We start from the raw sequence: 17,827 nt of genomic DNA on the forward strand, positions 1-17,827 counted from the left end.
GCAGTCAGCCACCTTATCAACAATATGGGGTTATTATTGCTGCTCTTCTGCTTGTCATGGGGTTGATCACCTGGTAGAGACACTCTGAGGCGTGGTTGGGGTTCGTTCACTCACGTCGCTGCGTGTCGCGAGACAGCAGATACTCGGCTCTTCAATTCACCTGAATGCACTCACTGGCTCATAACATAGGAGATGTCGGCGTGCCAAGGACTGAACCGATGCGCTCTGCAGAGCCAAAAAGACACACGTCGGGCTCTGCCCACAAGTGGTAACCTGGCAAACGGTGCAACAAACAAACAGAACCTCAACAACATTTAGTAGATCAATGATGTTTCTTCAAAGCTCAAGGTCCGCCCTTTACATGGACGTAAAGGTCTTCGCTCCACTTACACGAAGCGACGTGCCACCTCCTCGAGGGCATCCTGCTTGTCCGAGAAGATGTTGATGGCTTGAACGAGCTTCTCCTCGGACTTCCCGTTGCCACTTCGAGTGAAGGCGATGCGCCATTCACTCTCATCCCTCAATTCCGCCTCAAAGTTCCTGGTCCAGGGCTTGTCCGGCCCGGCCGCAAAGTACTCGCCGACTTGCTCCGTCCAGGTCGATGCCGGCTGTGCAGCAAGGCCCCGGAGAAGAGGCGGCGACACAGTGACGTGCTGAATGCCGGCCAGCTGCATCACCTCCGCGACGGACGTCAGGCTGGCAGCCAGTACCTGCGTCTTTGCTTTCGTCTCGGCGTAGTAGAGCTGCGCCTGCCTGCAGAAATCGAAGGCCTTGTGCTCGTCGACGTAGCTGGAGGGCGTTCCCGCGTCAGATCCAGTTTGGCCAATAGCTTCGGCTTAGGTTTGCTCGGCTTACCCGGGGACGAAATGGACCTTGAGCTCATTCACGTACGGCGCAATGTAGGTGCATCCGGCATCGGCAGCCAACGCAGCCTGCTCCATACAGAACATGGTCGTCGCAAGTGTGTGGATGCCTTTCTTCTCGAGGATGCGGCAGGCAGCGATCCCTTCCCAGCTCGCAGGAATCTTGATGCAGACTCTACTCGTGTCGAAGTTGGGTTCCAGCTTCTTGAACATTTCAACAATCCCTGGTGAAGAAGCCAGTTCCATCAGCCAGACTCGAACTGGAACGAATCGGGTCATCGCAACCTACTCTCGGCGTTTTTGCAAGTCTTCTCAACCGAGTACGACCACTTGGTGTTGGTCTGGATGTGGAAGTAACCCGTCAGATACGGAACGAATTGAAGTGACAATCTGACCATCTGAAAGAGTGTCAACGAGACTATACACGGCGGCATGGCCGATTTTGATGCAATCATCGATTACCATGATTTCGACTGCTAGGAGGATTGGGTCGACGTCTGGCCACGCCGCCCGAGCCCAGTCATGGGCATCCTTTACAGAGTCTCTGATGAGTTTCTCGTGATACAACTTGCCGTCAGGAGTGACCTTGGTGAGTTCGTTGTATGCAATGGCCTGGTTGGACGTGTGGTCTCTAAAGGGGCCCAGCTCTGCAGCAACTATGACAGTGTCAGAACGGATTGAGGTTAACGCCGGAGGGGGGAGGGCCCCGCGCGGAAGGGGAGTGTAGTACCATCAACGTCTAGAGTGTCACAGTCAACCTGGCTTGTGGACCTCAATGCCTCCAACAGAGAGCCGTGCTGCGATGCCATTGTGTGTGAATCGGGGAATGGTCAGACACGGAAAACGACGGGTATAGTAGACCAATTCGCTAAAACCAAGTTGATTTAGCTATGACGAGGAAATTTCCTGCTCGGGCACAGAGTGGTCTTTGTTAAGATGACAGGCGGCGGAGATTCAGTCAATGTCAAGAGTTGTCAACCAGCCCTCTGCCGACTTGAACTGCGAGAGCACGCGAACCCCGCACCTTTCTCTGGGCAAACTGGACAGGGGAAGACGACGACGACGATGACGAGGAGCATGTTAAACTATACATGGCTTGGACCCCAAAACAGGACCGCGGGCCATGTATACCCCAACAAGAAAGCTTCGGGTGGAACGGACTGGTGTAGGACTTCCCTCCGCGCCTCTACCAATGAGAGGAAACAAACGCAACGCAACGCAGCGCAACGCAACGCAACTGCGTGTCCGTGACTGCCGGAAACTTCTGGGTGCCTCAGAACGAATCGTTCCACTTTATGGACCCTGCAGACAGTTGTCATTTGTGTCGAGGAGAAGCGGGCTCTGGTTCTGGCGTCTGTGGCAGACGAGAGACGCGGGGTCCCCTCAACGGTTCCGTCTGCGGCCCAAGGCCAAACAAACTGCTTGCAAAAGTGTTGCGCTAAGTTTCCATGACTTCCCCACATCGATTGAGCTGGAATGAATGGCCTCCAGCCCCAGCGTGTGGAAAGCTGGCAAGCAGCAGTCTCGGGTTGAGCCAGCACCAAAATGACCGAGTGCAAGACGGCGGCAAGTGTATTTTGGACCCTCGCGCTTTCAGCCACTCTTTTCTTTCTCAAGTTCCTCCCTTGCTTGTTTAGCAAAGGCAAAGCGTAGTGTGCGTAACGTTGTCTGTCTTCTGAACCCTGCCCGTACAATGTCTGTTCCTCAATGGCCGCTGCCACTCTTGTTTCCCCTTGGTCTGTTCTCGAAGGCCCTGAAGTGAGCCAAGGTAAAGGTCATTGACATCGCATTACGCTTCTATATGCTACGAGCATCGCCATTCGCCCTCACTCCCTTGTCGCCTTTATGCCCTTGATCTGACTGCATTCGGTCCAGAGGATATTCCTTCATTCTTTGTACTTTCAAAGACACATCATTAGGATCTCGAAGTTTCATTTCTGACAAAGAACAATGGTAACATATGAACTCCTTGTCGGACTCATTCTAGGCGAGGATCCTGGCTGCAACTCCTTGGTTATTCGCACCTAATCGGCCGGAGCATCAGGACAAGCTTACTATGCTCAGTGTCTCATCCAGGCACAAGATGTATTTCCCTAGACTAAACAAGATGGCCATGAGCAGCCGCAGCAGCTACTACTAGCGGTCCCAGAGGCTGACAGCAAGCTCTGGACGGGCCTTGTGCACCACATGAGCACATGATTCCTTGAGGGTTTGCTTATTCTACATTGAAGTCAGACATACATAGAGAGTTCTTCTTCTCTCATCAGTGCCCTCATAGACTTCCATATGGTGCCAGTGTGCGGTCACCGTCTAGACTTGCATGCAACGCCGCAAACGAAGACCACCGTTCCACAATTCTGTCTTTGCTACTCAGCTTTGTTCCTCAATAGGTTTTCTTAAACAAGAAAATAAAACAACAAAAGCCTTCAAAAGTTGTGTAACTGGTTGTTTTCGCTATTCTCCCTTGGATGCGGATGTACCAATAGCATTACCTCAATGAACAATGATGGCAGGGGCTTCAATCGTCAAAGAGAGAGTGCTCTGTCCACTTCCACGGGGGTTCCAAGAGTCTCGAAACAAATGACCTATCGTTTCGGTCTTGTTGGACTCTGACTACCCGTTCATCATCAGTTCATTGATATTATAAAAGCCCTTTTGTGAGTCTTTCTGATCGACACAGAACAACTCTCTTGTTAGTCATCCTCTTTCCCTTCGATTTCCACTACAAAGCGTCGTCTGCTATTACTGGACTGTACTGCTTCGCCAGCAATTTACAACCCATCAGTCCATTCCGCCATGGCGGAACTTGAGATGGACACCCTCGAGCCCCAGGAAAGATACAACGCTCTCATCAGGCCAACCGACGACGATTGGATCAGTGTTCACGAGAAATTCAGGGACTTGCTTTCCCAACCCACTCTCCGGACAGAGCAGGTACTGGAGTCGTACTTCATAGAGTATGAGCGGAAATTGTTCATGCCTGCCACGGAACCTCTGAGCTTGAGGAATTGTCAGGAAAACAACACCAGACGGTATCGGAGCTTGATCACCGGTAGATTCAAAGATTGTCATCTCTCGTTGGCGACCAAGTTTACGATGCTCTACTTTGGTCTGCCGGTTGAGCCGATCTTGTACGAGCTGGTTGAGAGTGCGAAGCCAGACTTTGACGTGGATGACTGCGACGAACTATACGACGTCGAGGTTCACCCTCCGTTACATTTTCTCACAGCCCATGATCAGAGAAACTATGGACGCGATTACATGCGAGGTCCGTGGTCCAGATTGCGCACTATAGCCAGTTCCAGTTACTCACTGTTCATGTAGGAACGGAATCCCAATTCAGCACCATCCCTGTCCCGGCTTCTCAGATGCCGAAAGGCACCGCCGCCCAAGAACTCAACCTCCGAGGTGGAGGCCGTGATGACGACGACGACTTGCACATGTTGGATGGGCGTATGTATGAAAACGCCGGGCAAGGACGCCAGATAGAAGTTGTCGGGGACACCGATGACGATTATGAGCATGACGATCTCAACGTTCTTACTATAACAAGCTCAGGAGGTTCAACTATGCCGCCAACTCGAACCAGTGGTTATGATGCTCAGTACCCACCTACCAGCTCGATCCAGCGGTCTTCGGGTTTGAAAATGAGCGTTTCAGATGCCTCTGGGTCTGCCACAAGCGGGCGCGCGACGAGGGTCCGATTCGAAGAAAAACCAGTTGAGACCTCCCAGACGTACGACTGCGTTCCTCTCTATGGTTACCAGGGCCGGATCATGTTCAAGCCTGGCGACTTGCCCACGTTCGAAGCAGCGTCCAGGAAGCTCTTGTCTCTTCGAAGACGCGAGGGCTGTGACCTAGTGCTCGTCGAGTTTGATCAAGTCTCCAAACAGGCCAGGGCAAGCTTGCACGACAACATTCCGCTCAGCCCCAACGGCCAAGTGGCGAATCTCTTGAGACAGAAAGCCAAGTCCGGCATCGAAACCGCCTGGTTTGTGCTTCGTCGGGGAGAACGGGAACCCAATGGGTGGGAACCACGAAAGGCCCTCTTCTCGTCTTCGCTGGTCAAGTTGAGCCACATGGACGAGGGACACAAGAACGTCTCATATTTCAAACTTCCGTCCCGAAAACCATTCTTTGGTGGCTCCAGGCCCGCAGACAGCATGCGCTCTCCCATGCAGCCCTGGGGCGCCAACCAGTACATGCCTTTCTTCGCCACGGCGCAGCAGGTCCTGACAGGAACACCAGATAGGCCCGGTGCAAGTCATTGCGACATCGAAATCTCTGCCGATGGGCAGACCAGCGCAGATTCAACCTACTGGTATGGTGGCCTTGAGATGCACGCTAGCTTTTTGAACATGATGGATCCTTCCATCGCCAAGGGAAACTCGTTTGTTGTTCGAAGTTGTCCCTTGCCCGAGTACTGCATCGTGTTCTACTTGCCGGGAGGCATCGTCAAATCGGCCAAAAAGTCGGGGGACCGGCAGTGCCATCGCCAGGCAGGCTCCAAAGACCCTTACCCCGATGCACTACAGAAAATCAAGGCAATGACTGAGGGTTTGGACATGCCCCAAGACGTATCATACCGAATTTGGCGCGGAACCGACTACTTCGACCCCTTAATCAAGAATCCTGTGGGACAGTACAAGCCGGTTCCATGGAGCCCTCGTGAGGATAACTTTCAGAAGCAGAACCAAGATCAAGCGACGCTTTCCAAATTCATCGTCAGTGCCGTCGACAACGTAAGGGAGTCTTGTCGGTTCTTCGTCATCCAGCCCTTTTATGGACGCAACGATTCGCGCACGATGGAGACCCCGAGGGACAGCAACGGCTCAGCTGCGTTCCAAGGGGGCTCGGACACGATGGAGACGTTCAAAGCAAAAGTTCAGAGCCTGTACAGGAACGACCCAAAAGTGCAATATGACCCCGAACGAGACAGCGTTCTCATAACGCCCATCTACAAGAAAGATGACCCCGGGCAGTGGAACCCGGTTCGTTTCGTCCTGAGGCCCGATGCCGCCAACTACGATCTGGTCATGGTTGAGCGGCTCTCTGTCGCGCAAAAAATGCGTGTTACTGTCTTGAAAAACGACGATCTCGACTTCGGTAAGTATCAAGATGGCCTTGACCTTCTGCGCCTTGTTCACTAACTCCGAACCATAGTCAAAGGCGTAGCCAGAGAGACAGATGAGGAAAACCAATGGGGCCCTCGGTACGGCCAAGTAATGCCTTTGCGTCCAGACTTGTCCCTGCCCCCGGTTGCCCAGCCTGTCCAGACCCAACACTTAACCACCCAGCGGCAGCGAGGAGAAGTAAGCCGAGAGAAGCCAAGGGTACCCGAGCAGCATCCGCGGGAAACGAGCTGGGAAACACAACCGAGCATTTACGACAACGGCATCTACCACCCATCCTTCCCCATCAATGCACCTCCTGTCGAGTCTGTGATGCGAGTCGGAGGGGGACGAGTGCCTATGGTAACCAGGAACGTACTCACCGTCACAGAACAACGCGAGATGCAGGGGGCGTTGTGGAAAACCCGCGGCATGGTGCTGGATCGGATTTCCAAGTGCCCATACGAGGGGTGCGAGTTCAGCCACCGCGTGGACGAGGACGAGAAGCTCGTGAAACATCTGGATGAGAAACACACCGGACAGAAGTGCCCCTGGTGCGATGATCGTTTTTTCTCCTTCTGGTCTCAGAAACAAAAGGAGGCGCACTATAGGACTGCCCACGGGGACCAATTACGAAAGATGTTGGGCCAAGCCGAGAAATCTGTCCCACGTCCTCAACCGTCCCGGACTTTCACGGCTGGAGGACTGCACAATGTCAGTGTACCGTTGACATCATTGGCATCTCCATTCAAGATCATGGAGCGAGCCCGGCCACCATCCGGACCTCTGCCTCGACCGGTACCGCCGCCCAAGGCTAGCGAGAAGGAGGCAGACTACCGTTACTGCGATCGCTGCGGCCGCGATCATGCACAGCTCACGGGACAAGCCGAGCGGGATCATCACGATCGTGTTTGCGTGCCACTCGCCGAGGGAGGTGGCCTTTGTACATTCTGCGAAGCATGCGGGGATGGTGAATGGGAGACGGAGCAAGACGCAAAGGAGTTTGCGCCGTTTGACGTATACCCACACAAGTGCCGCGGCACCGTTCATCAGAACAAGCCGCACTGCAAAAAGTGCGGGGTGTCAATGAAGGACATGACGGACACGGCGATTGACAAACATCGTACATACTGTGCAGGCTATTGCGGCACCATGGGCTGTTTCTGCCCGTACTGCCAACGCCACTTTGTCAAGAATGGCACGCAGGATCCAATCGAAGACGTCAAGAAGCACATTTCGGAGTGCAAGAAGAGGGACCACGGCAAAGCGAACCCCTACGAAATCTACCCAGAGGCGTACTGGAAGGACCAAGACACGCCTACAGATCCTTTGTACGTGGGACGGGATGCTTCTTCGTTGCTTGTGAGAAAACAGCGTCGCCCCAACGGACCTACTCGCTACCTAAGCTTCCCTCTGTTGTGGTACGAGAAATGCGGCCCGGTGCCAACGCAGGATCCCCCGTCCGAATGCAAAATAGATGGGTGTCGCGAACCTCTTTTTGGCCTGACTCCGTCAGAGGTTCTAGGGCACTTCGAGACGAAGCACGGCGGTCAACCGCAGAAGCAGTGCCCGCTTTGCCACCTCTCGTTCATGAAGGCCAAGGATGAACGCGAAGAAGGGGGGAATCTCGGAGAGTTCGAGGATAGACAGGCCCAAGTCGCCCACATGGAATGCCACGTCTACCAGCTTTGGGATCGTTTGGCCTCGGGGGGGCCCCCGCCACCGATTACAGCCCGCGAACCTTTCTATGCGGGTCACTCGCTTTGGGACCCCGACAACGAGAGGGCCTTGGACCGACGAGACAAACGGTGCCCGCACTTCGACAAGTGCGGCGCCATGGTGGGCTTCATGAACCAGAGACAGTGGAATCACCACATGGAAACAGCGCACGCCGCCGAGGACTTTGAATTGCGGGCGCCGCCGCGCGACAGGACGACCGACATGCAGATCACGTTTGAAAACCGGAGACGACAAAGAGAACGCGAAGGAAAGCCGCCCATGGCGGGCCAAGTGCGCCCGGCAACGAAGCCGAAAGAGCAGGGGCATCGGGCGGCGACGGGAGCTTCTGAACGAACGCCCATGCCGACGGCTCCTGCCACCCAGCCTCAGAATCAACCAGGAGCTGAAGGGGGCCAATCAAGAGGGGATGCTCCAGGTACCAGTCGTGCCGTGCCCCTTGGTCCCGAGACAGCTCGCCCCAAAGAAGCCGTTCCAAGAGCAGGACGCCCGGAGGGAGGAAGCTCAAGCAAGCAAACCGAGACACAAGCGACCGGTCCTCCCAGGAAAATCGAGGGCCCAGCCGCAAAACCAAAAGCCCACACGGAGAAGCCCAGAAAGTCCGCAGGGAAGCAAACAGGTAAAGCACGCAGCAAGCCGGCGTTAGGCCAGATGTCATCTTCAGGCTCGAAGTCAAAAACTGCAGCTCCGTTACCGAGCTATGACGCAGACGATGACTTGTACTGCTCGCGTTGCTTCCGCAAGGCACCCAAGAGAGGGTCGAAAACACAGATCCCGGACGGCGACCCAACCAGACAAGAGCAGATAGATGTGAGTACTACTCGGCGACCCCCAAACGCCATTGTGGTTGATGACCAACTAACTGGAACTTTCTTTCCCCGTTTCGTAGGCTCACTCAGATCCGGCGAGAAGCTGTCGAATTCGACCACAACTGGGCCGTGTCAAGTTCAATCATAATGGGGGGCCCCTCTTGCCAAGCAGAGTTGGATGGATCCCAAAGGGTAATTTGAAGTTCAAGGACATCAGAGATGCCTTTGTCAGAGACAATCCCCAGCTCGAGAAAACCATGTGCCCAATCGATGCACAATGGAAGCGGACATATTCTAAATGGGCACACGATCCGAACAATGAGAACAACCAAGACGTTTGGGGGATGCCTTATCGACCCCGGGAGGACCAGTATGCGGGAGACAGCGAAGAGGATGACGGAGATGAAGCCTATGTACAGGGATCGGAAGATGAAGGAGACGAGGACGAAGATGAAGACATAGACGAGGATATAGAAGAGTCGGAGGGGGAAGAGGGGGCGGAGCAAGAGGGAGAGCAGGAGGACCAAGGAGGCGAGGATAATAGTGACGATGGGGCTGAGGGCAATGCGGATGGCCGTCGTAAGAGGAAGCGTAAGCTGTTCCGGGGGGTTCATACCCGCGATCCGACATATCGTGATCGCGGGGACGGGGACAATCTGAGTGAGGGGGATCCAAGCGAGTTGGTGCCGGAGAGCGGAGATGAGAGAGACGGCAACACTGGGTCTGGCGGTGGGAAGCGGAAGCGTCATGCCATGCAATCAATGGGTCAAGCACAGGCCGACGAGAAGACCAAGACGCAAGAAAGGGAGCGGAAGAAGGCCAGGGTGTCTGAGGGAGGCCAGGACAACAGGCTATAGAGCTCGGATCACTCGTTGTAAATGAGTCGGCTTGATTTGTTGCGGCTTGCCTCCATCACCTCTTGAAACCGGTGTAGCTGCGTGGGAGAGAACGAGCAAGATGGAAGAAGGGTCTGCCCTTTTGCCTCGGCGACTAATCAACAGGAGCAGGAGCGATGGTGGAGACATGTCGGGCTCGGGCTGCCACGGGTCTTTGGCATCCACGTGGGCGGACTTGCGGCTTTCATCGGACCCATCCGAGCAATAGTGAGGCAGGAAGACGTCGTGTGACGACGCACGAACGAACGACGTTGGTTTCGAGTTTATCGTCGGCTGAGAGTCTGGTAGCGTAGATATGATTCTGAGGTGAGAAGTGAGTGGCACGATTGCCGAGTTGGGCTCCAAACAAATGCTGTGTGTGTGTGTATGTGTGAGAGAGAGAGAGAGAGATCCGTACGTCGTCGTCGTCGTCGTCGTCGTCTCCAGGTAGGTGTACGTACCATTCCCGCTGCAACTTCCCCATACCAAGCAAGCTACGGAGTATTCCGCGTCGGTAAGCACAGTCAGCAGGTACGTACCTCGCATGCATAATTCTCTGCGTGCATGCATGTACATTGTATGCTGCCTTTTTATGCAAGCCATCTGACCTGGTTTATGAATACAGTTTCCCCACCCACCCTCTCAGACTTTTCGTCCACCACAAAAAGTGTCAAAAAGGCGCAATCACGCCATCGCCCCGGTCAGTCACATCATCGTCCAAGCTCCACACCAGAGCCGCACCCTCGACGTCGTCCACCAAACGAAACAACATCTTGCCCGATTCAGCCATTCTCCTTGCCAATGCCGCCAATGCCTTCAATGCAAGCGCCGCGGCGTCTGCTTAGCGAGCTCTTACGGCTCTCGATCCGGCGGCCCGTCCCTCTCAGCCCTCCTCGGCCGGGATGCCTCCTCTCCCACGCCTCTGCTTGCTCAACACACCCCCGGCCGACATCCGCCTCGCCCACGTCCTACTCCCCATCCCCCCCTTCCTCCTCCTTCTCGACCAGTGGCCGTCAGAGCCAGGAGCAACTCCAGCATCACCCAAGTACCCGACCAAGCGCCGGACGCGAACACCCCCCACGCCGCAAGGGCCCGACCGCCGTTCGCACTCTGCTCGCTAGTGGCGGACTCCTCTCCCTCTTCGTCGGCCTCTCGGAGCCCTTCCACCTCCTCCACGAAGACGACGCGGTGGATGCCTCCGCTCCGGCAGCCGCATCCGACGACCGTGACCCGACCCTCCCCCGCTTCACTCTCTCCGAGGTCCGCAAGCACGATGCCAAGTCCAAGAGCCCCTGGGTAACACAGGGCGACAAGATCTACGACATAACCGAATGGGTCGGAGCTCATCCTGGAGGTGATGTCATTCTCCGCGCTGCCGGAGGGAGCATCGATCCCTACTGGGACATCTTCACCATTCACAAATCGCCACACGTCTATGAGATCCTGAACCAGTACCTCATTGGCTTCATCGACTCCAAGGACCTAGTTGACGGCAAGCCCGCAACTCAGGAGATAGAAGACCCCTTCAAGCACGACCCAGCCCGTGACCCTAGGCTCATCACCCTCACCCCCAAGCCTCGGAATGCAGAGACGCCGCCGGAAGGCCTGGCTGACAGCTATCTCACTCCCAATGAGCTCTTCTACGTGCGCAATCACATGTGGGTTCCCCAGGTCGACGACACTTCCGACTACACCCTCAAGATTGAGCTTCTTGACGGATCCGTCAAGGAGTACACCATCGATGACCTCAAGACCAAGTTCAAGCCTGCAACGGTCGTCGCGGTACTGCAGTGCTCTGGGAACCGTCGAAGTGACATGACCCGCAATGCTCGGAAGACCAATGGGCTTCAGTGGAACGTCGGCGCCATCTCCTGTGCTGAATGGCAGGGTGTCAAGCTCTCGGATGTTCTTGCCGATGCTGGTCTCCCTGTCCAGCAAGCCATGACCGGCGATTCGGAAGCAAAGCATGTCCAGTTCTCGGCTCTTGAGGCCTATGGTGCATCCATTCCCATCGAATCTGCCCTCGACCCTCGCGGCGACGTTCTGCTAGCTTACTCAATGAACGGCAAACCCCTGCCACGAGACCATGGCTACCCGCTCCGCGCTCTCGTGCCTGGCCATGTCGCAGCTCGATCCGTGAAGTGGTTGAGCCAGATCACCATTTCCGACGAGGAGAGTCACAGTCAGTGGCAGCGCAAGGACTACAAATGTTTTGGCCCCAACGAGACAAGTCCCAACTGGGATCGCGCGGCGCCCATTCAAGAGATGCCCATCACCAGCGCCATTACAACTGTCAGGCTGGGCGACTGGAAGACGGTGGAGAAGGACCTGGCATCGGGCTCGAAGAAGGATGGCGGCCGCGAGGCTTCTCTTAGGGGATACGCTTATTCTGGTGGCGGTCGCAGGATAGTACGCGTCGACGTTAGCCTTGACAATGGGAGTACATGGGACCAAGCCGAGCTACTTGACGACGAGCACGGAGCCGCTCCGTCCAAGACTGGCCACAGGTCATGGGCCTGGAAGCGTTGGAGGTACGAGGGCATCATACCCCTTGGCGAGCCTGGTGAAGGAGGCAAGAAGTGTTCTACTCTCCTGGTCAAGGCGACGGACGAGGCGTACAACTCGCAGCCAGAGAGCTACGAGGCCATCTACAACCAGCGAGGCAACCTAGCCAACGCCTGGCATCGTCTAAAGGTGTGCTCCGAATGCACCAACCAAGCCGCAGTGGCTGCCAATTGAGAAGTGACGCGGCGCAATCTTGAACAAGAGTTGCGGGAGAGACGTGGTCAAGGATCCATTGAGGATGAGGTCTCGTTTCCTCCCTTTGTGTTTCCCTCCCCTTCTCGTAACACATGATTGAAATGGCAGGAGGCAGGCGTACAACGGAGTTGCAAAGCAGCCGAATACTTCTTGTTTCACTTTATTAAGAGCTCGTGGTCGTAGCCCGGCATCCCCATCATGACCCTGAGCATACTTTACTATATTTTGCTTTACTTCATTAGCCACATTTCATTAGCAATTCAAGCCTGTTGTCTACCTAGATACACCTTGCTTTCCTCAGTTTTGGCTGGTACTTGATATTGTGCCTTGCCTTGTTCCATCTTTGAAAGGCGCAGCAGTGTCTTGTCGCACTAGAGGACAAGGAATACACTTGGCTAGAGAGCATTCGTAGTCCACGAACATGGCCGAGCACACGAAAAAGGGCATGGAGGCAAGAAACACGCAGCCTAGGATGACTTGGTTCTTGCGTAGCCAGCCGGCCATTTGCATTATGCCCATCTCCCAGCACAGATGGAACTCCAAGGAGCACGGAAGAGAGGCCTCCGGGACATACATATCAAGGTAGCCGGACATGGTGGGCAAGCCCCCAGATCCTGAGGAAGAGGAGACAGTAACATACTCGCTCCGTCCATCTCAACCACCCTCTTCCACACCTACCGAACGTCCCCAAATAGTATCCCGTCACTTCTCGGCGTCAATCCACAGAATCAAGGAGAGACTAGACATATAGAAGGGCAACAAGACGTTCTTTCGTATTTGTTATTGGGGACACGCAAACCCATTGCAAAAAAAAAAAAAAAAAAAAAAAAAAGACCCCAAGACTGGGCAAGATCCTTTTGTCTCGTTTTGGACAGGGAAAGCGCATTCAAGATGTTATTCAAGTGAAAAACTACGTATTCTTGAGTGCGCTGGATTTACTGCCAATCCTCCTTTTCTACATGAACGCCGGGTAATATACAGCCTTGCTCGCCTCCCTTTGCCAAATACAACTCCGTGCCAATGACCGAGTATCAGTGGCCTTGTTTCCACGCGAGCGTCTAGTCATCATCGGTGTACCTGGGCCCACTAGCCGCCGGCGTCTCGGGAGCGCCGTACGCTGCAGGTGTGGGTGCGCTATAGTAGGCAGATGACGAGCCGAAGCCGCTGGCAGCAGGAGTAGGCGCACCCGCAGCAGGTGTTGGAGCCGAATCGGCACCCCATCCACCTTGCCACCCGCCGCCGGGGGTCGGCGCACTTGCAGCGGCCGGCGTAGGCGCCGAGTAGGCACCAGGTGTAGGGGCGTTGAGAGCACCTGGTGTTGGTGCACCGAGAAGAGCGCCGCCAGGTGTCGGCGCATCGTAACCAGATTGGCCAGGCGTATAACCCCACGAGTCGCCCCCGCTGGCGGCGGGGGTCGGTGCAGAGCCACTGCCATACGCAGGCGTCTTGGAGCCAGAGCCCCAAGCATCCCCTCCTCCGTATGCCGGTGTCTTCGACCCCAGTCCGAAGGCATCGTGAGCCGGTGTCTTGGCGCCCGATTGCCATGCCGGTGTTCTCGATCCTCCACCGTACGCAGTGCGGTTGCCATCGCCGTAGGCAGTTCGTGAACCGTCGGCCCAGGCCGGTGTACGGGATCCGGAGTAGTCTGGGCCGCTGGACTTCCAAGCCGGAGTACGCCCACCAGTCGGCGCAGGAGCTCGTCTATGTTAGCGCTATATTCAATGAAACAAGTGGCGTTGGGCATTCGCTTACTTCTTGAGCCCCAAGCGGGCGTTCTCTCTGGGCCGTTGGTAGCGACTGGTGTCCTGCCTCCCTGCCAGTCCCCATGTCCGCCACGACCGCCGCCCGGAGGACCGCTGTGGCCTCCACGACCCCGGCCATTGATTTCAATCTTGGCGCCGGTGATCTTGTCCTTGAAGCTCAGGTGATCCTTGGGCACGGTAATGGTCTTGCTCTTCGTGTGCAGCTCCACTCGGGCGTGGGTGTCAGTAGCGTCCTTGACGATGCCCAAAAGACCCTTGTAACCGCCCTTCCTGATGATGACAGTCTTGTCGATCGCACGGTCGCGTCCTCCGAAACTTTTGGGTGGCGCCATCTTGCTCTCAGAACCATTAGGGTTGCGCTTCATGGCAGGGTTCATCTGATCCAGGTTGGGACCAGCCGAAAGCACACGTCCACCCTTGGCCGCGATAGTGTTGACATTGCCAGCCTTGGTCACAAAGACACCAGCGTTCTCGTTACTGTCATTGTTGTGCAGGAAGACATAGGCGCGATGAATGTGGATGATCTTGCCCTGGCGCTGTTGACCACCATACTCCCGAACGACATCATCAAGCCTGATCTCGGAGCCGGTCCTGTCCGCGGCTACGGCTATTTTCCGCTTGGGAAGCTTGTTGGCAATCTGCGATGGCATAACTTGCCGCGCATCTCCGTTCTGGTCGAGGACGACCACCGATTCGCGATCAACCTTGACAATGCAGCCGACGGTGGTAGGATCCAGTTGGACCAGATCAAAGAGCTCGTACTGGCCTAGCGAACCCTGCCCGCCAATGTCACTTGCTTCGCGCAAATCCTTGCTAAAGACGGTAACTTCAGTATTGGTCTGGTCTGTCAAGAAGGTGACCCTGTCTTCCGATATCTTGACAACCATACCAACCTCGTCACGGAATCGGCTGCCGCTGGTGACCTTGACGTGATCTCCGATTCTGAACCGCTTTCTCAGGCCCTTGGTGGGGACTTCGATGACTTGGCCCGCCAGGACTCCCTCGGTGACTTGCATCGTAACAATATCGCCTTGGACATTGGTAGCTTTTCCAACAACACCCTTCTGCTCGCCTTCGTAGACCTCAATGATATCGCCAGGCAGGTAAGCGACATTGATGTTGCTGTCCTTGAGGCTGGAGGCAAGGGCTTTGAGGTCGAGGTTCTCAGTGCCGTCCTCGGCACCAGAGGCGAATCTGGTAACTTCTTCCAGGGTTGGGTTGACGTCCGTAACCACCAGCTGCTGGATCTTGATATCCTTGACCTGAAAACCATTTTCGAACTCGTCGCCCATGTAGTTCCAAACCTTGGTGGTTGGGTTCCCCTGGATGTGTCTGGGATGTCGCTTGCGAGCCTCAGTCTCGTTGAAGAGACGTTGAGGAGGGCGCGGTCCGGCCATGCCAATAGGCCGCTTTCGCTTGCCATCAGCAGTGAGGGCGGAAGCAAGAGCGTCGTCTCGCATTCCGTAATCAAGACGGGGGATGAAGCGGACCCTGGCTTCGAGTCCATTCTCGGTAACATCGATGACCTGGGCCAAATCACCGGCGTGTTTGGCAGGTTTGCGTAGCCTGACCCAGGCGCCGGGCTCCAAAGTGGGTGTCTTTGTGACACGAAGCAGGTCAGGCATGTCCTTGATGTCTACGAGGATCATCTTGGATCGAGGGTAGACGTTGAACATGCCATCGAGTGCAACCATGATGTCGGTGGAACGGTTGGCTTCGACATAGATGTAACCCTTCATAACGGAGGTTGGGCCACCACGTTCAAAGGCCGAGATGATGGCCAGTTCGTCCTTGGTACCCATCCTTTCCTCGATGCGTTTCATGATAGAGAAGACGACCTCTCGCTCCTTGCCTTCCTTGCATCTGACAGCCCAGATGGTAGGGTCATCAACACTGGGCATCAGCAGGCGCTTCGGAACGACGGCGGAATCCCCAAAGCCCTTGTTCGGGCGGCGATTGCCGTAGCGCTGACGAAGAATCTCAGCCTGTTTTTCGGCATCCATGCTCGCCTCCATCTCGCGGCGACGGTCGAGTTCTCTGTGACGTCTATCATCGTCAAGGCCTCCGCTTTCGGCAATGTCGTCGGGATGGGCGTTGTCGATGAAGTCCTCTATCTCCTCACCATCTTTCTCCTCATCCTCGCCATCCTCTTCGTCGTCAACCTCGGCTTCGATATCGAAGAAAGCGGCGCGGCGGTCCTTTCTGCGCTTGCGGCGATGTCCCTAGATGTGGCAGAGTCAAAATCGGTGCTTGTCGAAGCAGTTTGAGAGAGATTCATCATGTTGCAGGCGTAGACAGCTGCCTAGCGTTTTCCAGGTGTGTGCATATGTATATGTATGTGAACGCTGTAGGGCGGCGCAAGCAGGGAGGCTTACCTGTTGTACATCGTCCTCGTCCTCATCATCATCCTCGTCCTCGTCCTCTTCCTCCTCTTCGTCATCGTCGTTTTGCACGACATCATCTTCCTCTTGTCCCTCGTCATCGTCATCGTCGGGAATCCTCGACTTGGACGGAGCAGGAGCATCATCGTCGTCGGCAACGGGGCTGCTTTCGCGTGCGTGCCTGTTGTTGGTATCGGGTTCCTCGTCGGACAAGTCGGCGGGCGCGGGATTGAAATCATCCTCCTCCTCCGAATCGTCATACCGATTGTGGTCGCTAGATGCCATCTTGGAGACGAGGGGGTTTAACTCCCAATGTGATGGCGGGTGGGATTGGAGGATGTGCCGTGAGATTGGTTCGAGATGAGACTGCCAGCCAGCAGAGCAGCAAGGAAGGGGAAAGCGATTCCTCCTGGGTCTTCCCTGATGGGGAGGTGAGCCTGATTTAAATAGGTGGGAAGGCACGAAAATGTAAGAAACCACGGTAAATCTGGACTACCGGGTTGGAGGACAGGACGGTTGAATTGAGGTGAAGGAAGAGGCAACGAAGAGCAGAAAGCTGCACGGCCTAAACCAGAGCCACGGCCGGCCGGCCAAGGGCAACGCGACAGCAGTCCACGTCCGAATCGAGATTAGCGGGTCTGCGCCCTGGCTGCTTAGGCCTGAGGCAAATCACAGAGGTACCTACCTAGGTACCTAGAGGCTGGCAGTAGGCATGTACTTACCCAAGGTACCTAGGTAGGTGGTGTCGAAGCTGCATCCAATTTATTATGGGCCGCCACCCTATGTTCCATGTTCTTCACACTCCGTCTCAACCCGTCCAAATGGAATATCTTTCGGTGAATATAATCATACTCGTATCATACACTCACTTCTCCTGTCGAGGTGACAACTTTCGAGAAGAAGAGGCTTTTGACGCGTTCTAAAGTTCAACCTTTCTCAGCTGGTTTTGACGAGTTAGAAGAGAGGACACAGACATGTCAAGATGGACTACGCCCCATGTTACTGACGTTCCAATAGAGGCACTGGCTGCCATCAGCGGAGCAGACGTACACCGTTAGTTTTTGGACTTGGAGGAAATCGTTGCAGTAAGGAATTCTCTAGTTCGGTGGTTTCCAGTTGCAGGTACAAATGTAGGTCTGATATCCTAACGGCAACTGTCTCGGCTTGTTGCAGCTGCATCATTAATTGAACGACTCGCATCACCTGGGCTCCTCCCTCTCTCTCTACAAACCTCATGATGCCATGACAATTGTGACCTCCAACAACTCATCACCTGCGTCAATTCCATCTCTTCCCATTTTTGGGAGTCTTTTCTGCATCGCAAACCACAAGTTTGAGAATGCCGTCTCGGCATAGAAGCCGAACCGTCGTCATAACCAGATTTGTCAATGTAAATCCTGATCCATCCAAAGTCAACCACACCGGCGAACAATCACAGATCTCCAACCCCCCAAGACTAACCCCCATCTCATGTATCCCATCCTGGTTGTCATACATATGAGTTTCCAGTCTTGCTCTAGATGTTTTC

General features: G+C 55.1%; 4 protein-coding genes across 4 annotated transcripts; 2 read left to right on the top strand and 2 right to left on the bottom strand.

The window, feature by feature from the left end:
• Positions 1–386: 386 nt before the first annotated feature.
• Positions 387–1,672, bottom strand: LY79DRAFT_524543 (transaldolase; the record flags this gene model as incomplete). Its single annotated transcript, XM_060555637.1, has 5 exons — positions 387–789; positions 856–1,087; positions 1,153–1,261; positions 1,326–1,519; positions 1,594–1,672. 5 exons carry the CDS (start codon positions 1,670–1,672, stop codon positions 387–389), a joined length of 1,017 nt encoding a protein of 338 aa, XP_060409680.1.
• Positions 1,673–3,659: 1,987 nt separating this feature from the next.
• LY79DRAFT_640270 (uncharacterized protein) lies at positions 3,660–9,834 on the top strand (the record flags this gene model as incomplete). Its single annotated transcript, XM_060562334.1, has 5 exons — positions 3,660–4,131; positions 4,188–4,399; positions 4,493–5,969; positions 6,027–8,521; positions 8,601–9,834. 5 exons carry the CDS (start codon positions 3,660–3,662, stop codon positions 9,375–9,377), a joined length of 5,433 nt encoding a protein of 1,810 aa, XP_060409681.1. The 3' UTR covers positions 9,378–9,834.
• Positions 9,835–10,064: 230 nt separating this feature from the next.
• On the top strand, positions 10,065–12,436 carry LY79DRAFT_566885 (oxidoreductase molybdopterin binding domain-containing protein). Its single transcript, XM_060558857.1, has one exon. The coding sequence runs from the start codon at positions 10,197–10,199 to the stop codon at positions 12,132–12,134; it is 1,938 nt and encodes a 645-aa protein (XP_060409682.1). The 5' UTR covers positions 10,065–10,196; the 3' UTR covers positions 12,135–12,436.
• A 524-nt stretch (positions 12,437–12,960) lies between these two features.
• Positions 12,961–16,840, bottom strand: LY79DRAFT_640276 (uncharacterized protein). The gene is made up of 3 exons (XM_060562335.1): positions 16,294–16,840; positions 13,908–16,140; positions 12,961–13,851 (listed from the first exon to the last, which is right to left on the bottom strand). The coding sequence occupies exons 1-3, from the start codon at positions 16,582–16,584 to the stop codon at positions 13,214–13,216; spliced, it is 3,162 nt and encodes a 1,053-aa protein (XP_060409683.1). The 5' UTR covers positions 16,585–16,840; the 3' UTR covers positions 12,961–13,213.
• Between the last annotated feature and the right edge of the window lie 987 nt (positions 16,841–17,827).

Source organism: Colletotrichum navitas (genome assembly GCF_030913465.1).
Source record: "Colletotrichum navitas strain CBS 125086 chromosome Unknown LY79scaffold_80, whole genome shotgun sequence".
Classification (NCBI taxonomy): domain Eukaryota; kingdom Fungi; phylum Ascomycota; class Sordariomycetes; order Glomerellales; family Glomerellaceae; genus Colletotrichum; species Colletotrichum navitas.

Coding starts and splice junctions, on each gene's coding strand:
- LY79DRAFT_640276 (XM_060562335.1), bottom strand. CDS start 16,584: ATGGCATCTAGCGACCACAATCGGTATGACGATTCGGAGGAGGAGGAT. Junction 16,141..16,293: donor ACGAGGACGATGTACAACAG/GTAAGCCTCCCT, acceptor TGCCACATCTAG/GGACATCGCCGCAAGCGCAG. Junction 13,852..13,907: donor GCCCGCTTGGGGCTCAAGAA/GTAAGCGAATGC, acceptor AACATAGACGAG/CTCCTGCGCCGACTGGTGGG.
- LY79DRAFT_566885 (XM_060558857.1), top strand. CDS start 10,197: ATGCCGCCAATGCCTTCAATGCAAGCGCCGCGGCGTCTGCTTAGCGAG.